Source organism: Pseudonaja textilis, chromosome 1, assembly GCF_049901715.1.
Source record: "Pseudonaja textilis isolate UNSWEBS1 chromosome 1, rPseTex1.2, whole genome shotgun sequence".
NCBI lineage: Eukaryota > Metazoa > Chordata > Lepidosauria > Squamata > Elapidae > Pseudonaja > Pseudonaja textilis.
In genome coordinates, this window is record NC_141990.1 from 281124640 (window position 1) to 281138909 (window position 14270).

Sequence of the window (14270 nt, forward strand, 5' to 3'; positions counted from 1 at the left end):
TCTTATAAACTCTGGATAGATAGATGATAGATAGAAGGATGGATGGATGGATGGATGGATGGATGGGAGGGAGGGAGAGAGAAAGAGAAAATGGCATTATTTCTTCATGACTTTGAAGAGCCAGCTGTTTCAGAAAATATCAGGCATTACTTCTGTCAGTTGAGAGTCTTTTTTCTTTTTTCTTTTTAAAGTGGAAGACAGATACAGAATCTTCATACAGACCTGTGATGGTGGTAGTATATGGTTCATGTTTCCTATTCCCTCAGTAAGATAGGCACCTGGTTTTTAATGCTACATTACCAATGTAGAAGCTCAGGTGCTGTGCTTGTAGGAGTAACTTTATTGACGAACAGTAGCTTTGTGCAGTTTTGAATGTATGTTTTGCTTTGATGAAGATTAATGCAAAGTAACCTCTGAAGCTGATTTGCAGTTCAGGATACCCCTCCCCCCTTTAAAAAAAGCAGTGCCCATCTTGCTTTTTATGTCTTACCTGGGAATTTTACTTGGCAAAAGAAGATACCATGCATGTGGAAAAGCCACTTATGTCTTGCAAAACTTTTGGACAAGTCTTCAGAGTACTGTGAAGCACTTTGATAAAGACTTTGATAAAAAGCATTCTGTGGTCTCTGGATGTGTCACATTCCATAAACTCTCTGACACTAAACATTTCTTTGAGCAAAGTCCCAGTACTTTGGAAGTAACCAGAGAGAAGTGAGCAATCCACATATCCCTTTCCTAATTTTTCTCTTTGTTTTCTTTAAAAAAAAAAAATTCAATTTCTCTGTTTCTGTATGATCCTCTATACAAAAGATTGGGAAGCAGCCAAGGTGATTAGTGCTGTAAAAGAAAACACACACCATGGGGGCTACTCTTGCAACTCTCTTACCTGAAAGTTAGAGGACAAGAAGTAGTGGATCTGGCTGCTGTCATCAGCTTTCTATGCCTGCTAATAGTAGCTAATGCAAATGGATACTAGATTAATGTACAAGCCGTGTCATTCTCCCTGCCTTATGCCATTATATCATAGTCTGAACAACCTTTCAGCCTCTAGGGCCTTATTTTATGGTTATAGTCCTCCAAGCCAATCACTATTTATTACAAGTACAGTGCTGCCACTACAAAAGACTTGGTAAGATGTGTGTAATGAGGTAGGGTGATACTTTTCATTTCAGGAATAAAAGTAAAGAAATGTTGAATGTTTTCTAAAGTGAAGAAGCAGCAGTCTGAAATAAAATGTTAAATAGAATATTAAAAAGGCAGCGTTAGCACGATTGTGGTAGTGCAGAAATTGTAGCATAACAATTGTAATGAGCATAGCAGCTATAATGATATGCAAGAGCCTGCTTTTAAAAAATGAGCCTCCTAAAGGGTGAAATTGAGTTAAAATTGGTTTGCTTATATATGGGAACATAATCATTTGCAGGGGGTCAAATGTCATGACATACTCGTTTGCATCAGATGTTAGGATGAAGGCAGGTGAGCATGGCACATATGCAATGACATTGCCATTGTCATTTTGGCATAACTGCAACTTGCTGAAGACTGGACTGGGAAAATGTAAAGGCTATGGAACACTTGAGAATAAAGCCTGTTAAATTCCATGGCTCTTGCTTCAGAAATGGTTAAAACTGAACTACCTGTAAAAATTAGAGTCCAGGCTAACATGCATCAAGCAAGCTATACATATTTCCTACTTAGAGTAGTGCAGATGACTGTTTTATAGAAAAGAGAAACTATTAAAAGAGAGGGTGATGTTACCTATTTAAACTTGTACAGTTCTCGCGATTGTATAGACAAAAGATGATTTCATCTATTAGGATTGTGTTGGAAGTGGTTCTTTTTAATTTGTTCATAAGTAAGAGTTTGAATTAAGTGGTGAGTTGACCAACTCTGAAGATGACATCAAATTATTATGAATTATTCAAACAAAAAAAGGATAATGAAGATTTCTTGCAGCTATAGAAATGGAGTTAAAATGATATAATAGTTCAGTGATAACAAATTTAAAATGTCACAAAGTGACAGACATAAAACAGGAAATTTCTGAATTCAGATATACTGAGATGGGATCCGGGCTAGTTATGACTAATCAGAAAGGGATTTTCCCAAAAAATCAGAAAAAATCTTGTTGCACCTTTTCTGACTAGCAAATTTTATTAAAGACATAAAATAAAGGTTATGATTCTTTGCCACCATCTCACTAACATGACTATTGTCCTAAAATGGTATTTGGGCAGGATAATGAGAGCTCAATGAAAATCTCTTGTGTAACCATATTAAGAATATTGCTTATAGTTCAGGTTGCCACACCTCAAAAATTGGAAACATAGAGGAAAAAGTATTAAGCATTTTAAAATGGTCATTTAATGGATAAATATTTAAGGTAGAACATGTTAAGGATATGTAAACCTGTTCTGTCTCGCCTTTCCTCTTTCCGAAAAGATGAAAGAGTACACACACACACAAACACAGGCAGGCAAGCTGGCTCGGACTTCACAGAGTTAATTCTTTGGAACTGATAATATTCTTGGCATTCCACCATGTCCTGCCTGCCAAGTCCGAACTGATAGCAAATAAAATTTTACTCACAGAAAATCACAAGGCAGTCCACAAAGAAAATCTGAAGTAAGGTAAACTTGTCCCGTACAAAGTTTCAGGAGAAAACACACCCACTTTTATCCCCTGTGGGGTGTGGCTCAATGACTCAGCTCACTCTCTGATCTTCCCACGCCTCCTATGTTGCTGCTCACGTTTCTCCCTATGACGCTGCTTAGGATCGAGCCAACACTCTTCCAATTTACTCCCTGTCAGGGGCTGCTCTGATATGCCTTCATCCTGATTAATCTCAGGCTGTTCCTCTCAGTTGTCTGATGGAACCTGAGGCATTACCAGCGAGGAAGGTCCTGGGGAGAAAGGCATTGCCAGAGAGGAAGGTCCTAGGGAGGAAGGCATTCCCAGTTCCTCCTCCTCATCTTCCAAGTCCTCTTCCTCTGACAGCATAGGCTCGGGAATCGGGGCCACAACATAAACCTATGCATGATATAGTATAGATAAAAGAAAATCTTTCTTCATAGAAAGTATGTTTAGTATTTATAATTTGTTGTTTTATAATTTGGAAGAATTTTAAAAGGTGATGACATTAATTCATGGACAATGGAATTATTAATTATAATGAGTACATAGTACTTCCAGTAATGGAGGCAATAGGTTTCTAACACCAATTGCTGGAGCAAGTAAGTTGTTTAGAGTCTTCCTTGTGGGCCTTTGTTGAGGTAATTCCCCGTTAGGAGAATGAGTGCATACAGGGAGATGTAGTGAGAGTAGTGTTTAAATAATACACAAATAGCACACAGATACACTGTACAGTAAAAGTAGGTTTTTACTGCAGATAAACGTTTAAGCACGGTCCAAACAAGCAGTCCAAATCAATGCACAGTTAAAGCACTCAGTGTTCAATCCTGGGATAATTCCAATATCGAAGTCCAGTATCAAAACAGTTCAGTAACAGACTTACATCAAATCCAAAAATAACAGTCAATAAGGAAAAATGGAGGAATGGCAACTCTTTCCAACAGAAGGAAACAGAGATTCACTCAACCTCTCTTCTGAGACTTCCTGAGACTAAACAACCCAGGTTTCTGGTTCCATCTTATGGCCATTTGCAAAACTACACCCAATTACAGTTTTTGCATGCTCTTAAAGAGACAGTATTAAAATGTCTATCCTGGTTTATATATTTTCAACCCAAATAGCTGTTAGGTGACTTACATTCCTAACATTCTCCCCTTTTGGGTAGGACAATATATACAACCTTACATTCTAAGTCCATAATCCTCACAGCACGCCTTATGCTTTATAGAGCCTTCGGCCTTTGTAAAATTATCTGCTATATTGTTTTCTGACATACAGTATTCTAGCTTAATCATCTTACTTTGCACACATTGTCTCACATTTAAATATCTTAAATCTGCTTGTTTTGAACTTTGCTTTAAATCTTTCTGGAAGTAAAAGCCTACATGTAATGTACAGTGTATCTGTGTGCTGTGTGTGTATTATTCAAACACTACTCTCAAAATGTCTCCCTGTATGCGCTCATTCTCCTAATGGGGAATTAAACAATCTTCCATGGGCTACTGTGGGAAACATAGAACTAAGATATCATAGGGCTGGAAGGGACTCTGGAGTTCTTCATACCATCTCAAACTAATGGTTGTCCAATATTCTCTTGAATGAATAATATGTATATATATATATATATTTTCTGAGGTTCTCGCGGGTATTTGTATGTGGATCTTTGGTTGTTCGGGTTTTCTCCCGCGTAAGATTCGAAGTATCTAGGCAACGTTTCGATGAAGTCTCATTCATCATCTTCAGGCTTCTGTCTTCACTCAGAGAAGCACAGAGCTGAAGACAGAAGCCTGAAGATGATGAATGAGACTTCATCGAAACGTTGCCTAGATACTTCGAATCTTACGCGGGAGAAAACCCGAACAACCAAAGATCCATATACATACATACATACATACATACATATATATTCTTAAGTTTTCACAGGTACTTACATGTATGGTATTCAGCTTTGTTCGGGTATTTTCCCACATCCTTGTAGTTGTGCTTTTAAAGTTGTAGCAACGTTTCAGCAGAATCTCATCGGCCATCATCAGGCTTCTGTATTGAATACAGAATACAGGAATACAATACAGAAGCCTGATGATGGCAAATAAGATTCTGCCGAAACGTTGCTACAACTTTAAAAGCACAACTATAATGACGTGGGAAAATACCCGAACAAAGCTGAATAACATACATACAAACATACATACATACATACATACATACATACATACACATTTTTTTTCGTAGATTTTTCATGGGTACAGGTATGTAGGTCTAGGTGTGTTTGGGTCTTTTCCCATGTAAGATTAAGAGTATCTTGGCAATATTCCGGCGTGGTCCCACTCGCCATCCTCAGGCTGGTGCTTTCGGCTTTGTGCTAGTGCAAGGAGATAGAAGCTGAAAGCATCAGCCTGAGGATGGCAAGTGGGAGCTCGCTGAAACGTTGCCAAGATACTCTTAATCTTACACAGGAAAAGACCCGAACACACCTAGACCTACATACATACATACATGCATGTTTTCTGAGGTTTTTGCGGGTATTTGTATGTGGATCTTTGGTTATTTGGGTTTTCTCCCACATTAAATTGGAAGTATCTTGGCGACCTTTTGATGAAGTCTCATTCATCATCTTCAGGCTTGTGTCTTCGGCTTTGTGCTTCTCAGAGTAATGTGAGCTTGCAGCTGCTTCTTCCTTTTAACTGCTAGTGGGGGTGTGACTTGATTGGGTGGGGGCTTGGCTGTGTTCTGATTGGGTGGGGGTGTGTTCTCATTGTTTGGGGTTTTGGCTGTGTTCTGATTGGTTGGGGGGGTTGGCTGTGTTCGGATTGGGTGGGGGTGTGTTCTGTTCAGGTGGGGGCTTGGTTGTGCTCCAGTTAGTCTTAGTTGCTGGAGGATTTGAGCTGGTGAGGTGTGATCCTGTTGTTTGGCTTTGCGTTCGTGGTCATGCCACATTTTCATGGTGGGCGTCCATTTGCTTCATGTATGGGTCGGAGGGGTTTGAAGCTGGTAGTGATGCAGCTGTGGTATGGCTTCTGGTCCGTGGTCGTGTCTCATCATCTGTGTGGGTGTGAGTCTGCTTTCTACGTGGAAGTGTGGTGGTAGCATCTTGTGTGGCCCCCCCAACCAAGCAGAACACAGCCAGACCCCCAACCAATGAGAACACACCCCCAACCAATGAGAACACCCCCCACCCAATCAGAACACAGCCAAGCCCCCACCCAATCAAGTCACACCCCCACTAGCAGTTAAAAGGAAGACGCAGCTGCAAGGTCACATTACTCCCAGAAGCACAGAGCCGAAGACACAAGCCTGAAGATGACGAATGAGACTTTGTCGAAACGTCGCCAAGATACTTCCAATTTTACGTGGGAGAAAACCTGAATAACCAAAGATAGATAGATAGATAGATAGATAGATAGATAGATAGATAGATAGATAGATAGATAGATATATATATATATATATATATATATATATATATATATATATATATATATATATATATATATATATGGAGATTCTCAGTCGTTCAGGTCATGGTTGCCCCAATGGTGCTTTCTCAAAAGAAAACTGGACTTTCTTTGTTTTTCCTTGAAGACATTTCACTTCTCATCCAGGAAGCTTCTTCAGTTCTGACTGAATGGTGGAGAATGGAAGGGTTTATCTTCCTTGCAATCATCTGGTCATTAGCATTCTGTCTGAAAGTCGTTGAACACTTGGAGTTTCATTGCTGTCCTCAAGGTCACCTGAATAGTGAAAATGGGTGTGGTGTGAATCAGAGGTGGTATTCAGCAGGTTCTGATCAGTTCTCGAGAACCGGTAGCGAAAATTTTGAGTAGTCCAGAGAACCGGCAAATACCACCTCTTATTGGAGATTTTACAGTATCTTTCCCCTGCCACGTCCACCAAGCCACGTCCATAGAACCGGTAGTGAAAATGTGCCCACTTCTTAAAAACGCTATCCACTGCCATAGCAGAACCTCTAAGCATAATCTTTGAAAAATCTTTCAGGACCCGCTCCTTGCCAAAACTATGGTCACAAGCCATGGTCATCCCCATCTTCAAAAAAGGGAGACCCCAGCCTAGTTGAAAATGACAGACCAATCTCCTTATGCTGCGTCACCTATAAACTCGTGGAATCAATTATTAGCCAATCCATTATCCTCCACTTAGAGACAAACAACCTGCTCTCTAATAAACAATTTGGTTTCAGGAAAAAACTATCCTGTAATCTGCAACTCTTACACTGTAAAAACATATGGACTACACAACTCGGTCAGGGCAAAACAATAGATGCAATCTACATAGACTTCTGTAAAGCCTTTGATTCAGTAGTACACAACAAACTACTCCTAAAAATAAAATCTTATGGTATCTCTGGCCAACTACTTAACTGGATAGAAGCACTCCTGTCAAACAGACAACAAATGGTTAAAATTGGGAGTGTCCTATCAAATTCTGTACCTGTCAATAGTGGTGTCCCCCAAGGCAGTGTTCTAGGACCAACTCTCTTCATACTCTACATAAATGACCTCTGTGATCACATTAAGAGCAACTGTGTTCTCTTCGCTGATAATGTAAAGCTGTTCAACACCACAGACAATACTGCTACCCTTCAAAAAGACCTTGACTTTGTATCAGAATGGTCAAACAAATGGCAAGTTCAAATCTCAACAAATAAATCCTCTGTCTTACATATTGGCAAAAAAAAAATCAGAAAATAAAATACAGGCTGAATAGTCAAGACCTTGTTGATGATCCAAGCTCTGTAAAGGACCTTGGAATACTCATCTCTCATGATCCAAGTGCTAGAGCCCACTGTAACTACATAGCCAAAAAGGCATTAAGAGTTGTTAACCTAATCCTACGTAGCTTTTTCTCTGGTAATATCACATTACTAACTAGAGCATACATAACATTTGCTAGACCAATATTCGAATACAGCTCATCAGTCTGGAACCCACATTACGTATCTGATATTAGCACAGTTGAGAAAGTTCAGAAATATTTCACAAGAAGAGTTCTCCACTCCTCTACTCGTTGTAGAATACCTTATGCCACCAGACTTGAAATTCTAGGCCTAGAAAACCTTGAATTACTCCATCTTCGGTCTGATCTAAGTATGGTATATAAAATCATACATTGCAATGATTTACCTGTCAATGAATACTTCAGCTTCAACCATAACTACACAAGAGCACTCAATAGATACAAATTCAAGGTTAACCACACCAAACTTGATTGCAGGAAATACGACTTCATGAACAGAGTGGTCAATGTCTGGAATACTCTTCCTGACTCTGTGGTTTCTTCCCCAAACCCCACAAACTTTAACCTTAGACTTTCTACTATTGACTTCGCCCCTTTCCTAAGAGGTCTGTAGGTGGTGTGCATAAGCGCACCAACATGCCTACTGTCCATGTCCTTTTGTTTCTTTTATTTTTCTTATATGTACTCATTTTATGTATTCATAACTATGTATATACTTAAATCTATTATCTTGTAAGTGATTGACAAATCAAAATAAAAAAATAAAATTTGAATCCCACTTGGAACTGCTGAAAGGACTGTGTTGTAAACAGGAGATAGATGGTATCTAGTTACCTTTTGAAAAAGCACCTTTGGGACATATATGCCTATAGCTTATGTATCCATATTTAAACAGTGCTTGCAGGGTGTATTTGTACAGTGACAAGGAATTGTGAAGAAGAGTGGCTCTGCCAGAGAAAATACAGTACTAATGAATATCTTGCTCTCTTTCTTCCCCCAGTTTACAAGCCTTGAGAAAGGAAAAATCCCGAGATGCTGCTCGTTCTCGAAGAGGAAAAGAAAATTTTGAATTCTATGAGTTGGCCAAATTGTTGCCACTCCCTGCTGCCATTACCAGCCAGCTTGACAAGGCATCTATTATCCGATTAACAATTAGCTATTTGAAGATGAGGGACTTTGCTAATCAAGGGGATCCTCCGTGGAACCTGCGTATGGAAGGACCACCTCCCAACACATCAGTGAAAGGTATGAGGTTTGCATAGTGATAATACATGGAATGTAGCAGCCAAACTGATCTCTGAATTGAAATGTTTACCATCCTTTCTTTTTTCCCTGCATATCAAATCCTTTAAAGGGATACAAATATGGAAATCTGAGGTCTGCATGAGAAAGACACCATGTGAAGGTGAAATAAACTCTTATTCTCTTTATATTTTATTTTAACATGGACAACTAAGCACAACTAATGTTCTGGGAAAATTAGATGAGTTATGCATATTTATATAATTTAGGTCTTAGTCTAATTTTAAAACTGAGGAGATTGAAAAATGCTAATCCTGGTCTGATACAATGTTATGTATTACATGGTTACTCCGAATAAGTCCCATTGAGTTCAGTGGAGTTTATTCTGAGATAAGTTTGTAAAATTGGTTGGATCTTTAGTGTCTTTAAAACTTGAAATAGTTAACTTTAAGTATGGTTAAATCTGTGTTGAACTATAGCTGTGAAATGGATTGTTTTGCATGATTATGAGAAAGAAAATAGCCCTGTTACGTTTTTTTTCCTGTTTATTAAGTAGGCAGTATTCTTTTTGAGTGAAATGTTTTCTGTTATAAGAGTAGTAGTTTGGTAATATATTTTTGTCCAGAGAATTAACTGGGGTTATTTATTTTTCTGGCTGGTTTTGTTTTATTGTGTAATGAATTTGAAAGTAATTTCTTTAAAATTTAAGACATTAACTTGAATATAAATAACATTTCACTCAAATCTGGTATTAGAAAGAGCTAACTGAATATAGCTCTATCATGATGCTTACATTGAATTATAAGAAGCCAAACATTCAAGCTGCAGTATTAAACCATTACTTCTATGTCATTGTGTTTTACAGTTTTTAATAAAATTTTTATATATATTACAACTGCTTAATTGTATATAAAAAAGTTCACTTGTTAACCGAAACAGGAATAAACCTGTATTAAATGGAGTTAAAAGTTCATTCCTAGATTCAAAAAATATTTGAATACAATAGTTACAAGCCAATTTTTTACCTGATTGTCTTTTTAGACAAAAATGGTTTTTGCTTGGTACTCTCCACTTGCATTCTGTTATCAAAATTGGGAACTAAGCTCTGCAGTGTTTTGTAAAATTTGATTTAAATGGATCTTGGGAGAATTTGGGAAATGTTTCTTATCTTGCTCTTTGAGTCATGAGAGATGATATTAAAATGGATGAGTTTATCATTAAACTGATTTCTAAATATAAACAAAATTATTTAATATTTTTTTTTATTTTAATGATCAGGTTGTTAGGAAGGTATCTCCTAAGGTTATATTCATTTTTGAAGAATAATTTTAACCATGATATTAAAAAGTGTGTCATAAATGATAGTTTTTCTTCAACTGTATATACATAAACTGTACATACTTAATGGTGATTGTATAGCTTAACATTTGAAATCTGACTTCAGCATAATGTTACTTCGCCCTATAGAGGGAGTTTTAACTATATAGGACAGTGGTGGCCTCTCTGTGGGCACGTGCACCGTCACCCCAGTTCCAGCTCGTCGCATTTCTTCGTTACGTTTCTCACCATCATTTGCAGGATTAAAAAAAAATGCGTGAAACAGCATTCCACCTTCATGGCAGTGCATTTGCTGTTGCTGCCCCTTGTGCAGCACAGTAAAATTTAGTGCACTTCACAATGAGGAAGACAGGGTCCCGTCCTCCTGCTAGAACCCATTACAGTACAATGCTGCTCATTCTCATCTCCCAGATGTCAGATGTGATCCTGCTCATTCTCATCTCCCAGATGTCAGTTGCTTTTCCTACAGAGCTGCCTGTGTTGGGATGCCTGCCTCCCCACCAGCCAGCTGAGCTTCAGCACACTGGTCCTGGGCTCGTCGGCCTCTGGACATCAGATTCCCACCACGCACCACCAGTTCAGGGGTTTCTTCCCCCCTCCCCAGGGGGAAAAAGAGAGTGGAAAAAGAAAGAGAAAGAAAAAAAAACAGAGAGGCAGAGAGAGAGAACGAGGGAGGAAGGGAAAGAGAGATAGAGAGAGGGAAAAAGAGAGGAGAGAGAGAGACAGAGAGAGAGAGAGCGCCGGAGGGAAAGAGAGAGGAAAGAGAGAGGGAAAGATTGAGAAAAATGAGGGGGGAAAGAGAGAGGGAAAAAGAAATGATATTACAAAAGTTTTTCTTTTTTTATTGTTGCTAAACATAATATTTTAAAAGCAGAAAAAAATTAAGAGGCATAAAAGTATATTTATCACATTTTTCTTAGAACAATTATCTGAACTCTGCATTGTTTTATCATTATTTCAGGTAGTAAAATCTCATTATTTAGGTTAAATTGCCGTGTTGGCACTTTGCAATAAATAAGTGGGTTTTGGGTTGGAGTTAGGACTCTCGGTCTCTAAAAGGTTCACCATCACTGAGATAGGATCAACTCTTTAGGGCCATTGTTTTCCTTATATTAGATACAGTGGAAAATTGCAAGGAAGGAATCATTTGTTTTTCTTTTCAATTAACTAGTATGTCATTAAACTTGAATTAAGCATTCTGATAAGTCTTAATTATGATTTATCTGAAGAAACAAAGAATAATATATCAGCTAGTTTGGAGAACAGAACAAAAACGATATAGTTTTCTTTATCTCTATTTCTCTACCTGTTTGTGGTATGTGGTTTTTTTTGTGTGTATGTGCATTTGTATTTGCATGTTCATATGTGATAAAGCAGAGTGCTTGAAACCAGAGGTGGTATTCAGCAGGTTCTGACCAATTCTGAAGAACCAGTAGTGGAAATTTTGAGTCATTCAGAGAACCGGCAAATACCACCTCTAACTAGAGATTTTACAGAATCCTTCCCCTGGAGTGGGGTAGAAATTGATATTTTGCAATCTCCTTCCCCTCGAGTGGGGTGGGAATGGATATTTTACAGTATCCTTCCCCTGCCATGCCCACTAAGCTACACCCACCAAGCCAGGGGTAGGAATTCTACCAGTTCACACCTATTCGCTAGAATCGGATGTTAACATTCTAAGTAGTTCGGAGAACTGGTTGTTAGAAGAAATTACTGGCCTAATCCTGTAAGGAAGGCAGGAAGGATACATTCTGGTATTGCTTACAGAAACTGCCTCTCCATTAACCCTTGTTACATTCTTGGTAGGACTAGACTTCCTGTCTCAGGAACATCTCTGGAGTTTTTTCCCCCTCCTTTGCTGGTACTTTGCTTGTGTGGAGTGACCATTCAAAGTTACAATGGCACTGAAAAAAGTGACTTATAATCATTTTTCACACTTATGACTGTTGCAGCATCCCCACAGTCATGAGAGGCCCAGGCGAGGAGATGCATGCCTCGATGTGAGTGATATTGAGTTGCTCACACCCAGCCAATAACATGACCACCAAGCCATGTCCACCCAGTCACATGACCACCAAGCCATGACCACCACCTAAGCCACGCCCACAGAACCAGTTGTTAAAAATTTTGAATCCCACCCCTGCACCAAGCCATGCCACACCCACCAAGCCACGCCCACAGAACTGGTAGTAAATTTTTTTGAATCCCACCGGTACTTGAAACATATAATGCTACATTTTAAGTGCAGCCATAATAGTCTAATAAGAAGAAATACTTTAATTTTATATAAAGAGGAAACATTTTATTGGTAATATAGGAAGCATAAAACTTATCTATGGTCGTATATTCACTGATGCCATGTTCAATATACTGGTGTGAGCATAGAAAGAGTGCAATGAATTTTGAGAACATGCTCTTTCATTTGAAAAACCTGGTGCTAAAAGAAATAATGTGAATTATTCAACAAAAATATTTATTGGGATTTTGTGCCCCAATAGCTATATTACCTGTTTATTTCAATTTTATGTTTAGGCAAAAGCTAGAGTTATTCCCACTGAAATGTAGGGTAAAATAAGATTATAGGACTGCTTTTATTGTGATTTTGTTTTTTGTTTTTTAAAAAACCATAGCAAAAGTAGATATAACAGAAACCTGATAGAGGAGAATCAGCCAATATTGTTAGCACTTGATATAAAATGTATCAGAGACCTAACAATCTAAAAATCTAAAAAGGCTATAGTTTCTACAGAACCCGTAATAAATTCAAAAATTCCTTACACCCTTTACAATGGATGCTACCTAGTTTCATGTTCTTCACCTAGGGCATGGCAAATGGCATAAAAGATAACATAATCAGAGTTGGAAGGGACCTTGTAGGTCATCTAGTCCAACCCCCTGCCCAAGAGGGAGACCCTACACCATTTCTGACAAATGGCAATCTCTTCAATCTCTTCTTGAAAGTCTCAAGTGATGGCGCTCCCACAGCTTCCAAGGGCAAGCTGTTCCATTGGTTGATTGTTCTCACTGTCAGAACGCTTCTCCTTATTTCCAGGTTAAATCTCTCCTTGTTCAGTTTCCATCCATTATTCCTTGTCTGGCCTACAGATGCTTTAGAAAATAGCTTCCTCCCCTATGGCAGCCCCTCAAATATTGGAAGACCACTATCATGTCTTCCCTGGTCCTTCTCTTCACTAGACTAGCCAAGCCCAGTTCCTGCAACCGTTCATTGAATGTTTTAGCCTCCAGTCTCCTAATCATCCTGGTTGCACTTCTCTGTATTTTTTTTTAGAGCCTCAACATCTTTTTCATAATGTGATGAACAAAACTGGATGCAGTACTCTAGGTGTGGTCTTACTAAGGCTTTATAGAGTGGTATTAGTACTTCCCTTGATCTTGATTGTATCCCTCTGTTAATACAACTTAGCATTGCATTAGCTTTTTGGCTGCTGCTGCACACTGCTGGCTCATATTTAGCTGTTTGTCCAGTAGGACTCCAAGATCCCTCTCACAGTTACTGCTGTTGAGCCTAGTTTCACCCAGTCTATATGTGTACTTTTGGTTTTTCTTGCCTAAGTGTAGGACTTTACTTTTCTCTACATTGAATTTCATTTTGTTAGATATGGCCCAGTGTTCTAGTCTGTCAAGATCCATCTGGATCTTGAGCCTATCTTCTTGGGTGTTAACTATTCCCGCCAGCTTAGTATCACCTGCAAATTTGGTAAGTTCCCCTTGTATTCCCTCATCTAAGTAATTAATGAAGATATTGAAGAGTACCGGGCCTAAGACGGAACCTTGTGGCACCCCACTGCTTACTTCCCTCCATGTAGACTTAGACCCATTAAGGACTACTCGTTGAGTATGGTTTGCCAGCCAGTTGCGAGTCCATCTAGTGGTGGTGCTATCTATTCCACTTTTTTCTAGCTTTACTAAGAAGTAGGTTGTGGTCTAATTTGTTGAATGCCTTGCTGAAATCTAAATATATTATGTCCACAGTATTTTCCTGGTCTACTAATTTAGTCACTGTGTAAAAGAATAAAATAAGATTGGTTTGCCATATTGAGACCACAGCTGAACAGGTTGCCAATACCTTATTTTAACATCGCAACAGGTGGATGTTCAGATCAGCAGCTTGAATAGTGTCATTATTCAGATAATTTTGCAAATATATCATGTGCTGAAACTAGCTGGAGCCACCAAGTTTGTATAGGTAGTCCTCAATTTAGGGTTTATGACACAATTGAGCCCATAATTTCCATTGCTAAGTAAGACATTTTTAAGTTAGTAATATAGTTTGGCTTTCCCAG

At 38.6% G+C, this 14270-nt stretch overlaps 1 protein-coding gene across 14 annotated transcripts in view; it reads left to right on the plus strand.

Annotated features, from left to right (window-relative positions):
* NPAS3 (neuronal PAS domain protein 3) overlaps positions 1 to 14270 on the plus strand; it is a 775438-nt gene that overhangs the window by 278276 nt on the left and 482892 nt on the right. For 8 of the 14 annotated variants that reach the window (XM_087921893.1, XM_026710939.2, XM_087921881.1 and 5 more), the window contains 2 exons: positions 8387 to 8631; positions 8741 to 8791. In XM_087921893.1, the coding sequence (XP_087778019.1) occupies positions 8387 to 8631; positions 8741 to 8791 (296 nt within the window). The remainder of the gene's footprint in view (positions 1 to 8386; positions 8632 to 8740; positions 8792 to 14270) is intronic. The other 6 variants (XM_087921891.1, XM_087921890.1, XM_087921892.1 and 3 more) reach the window with 1 other exon arrangement.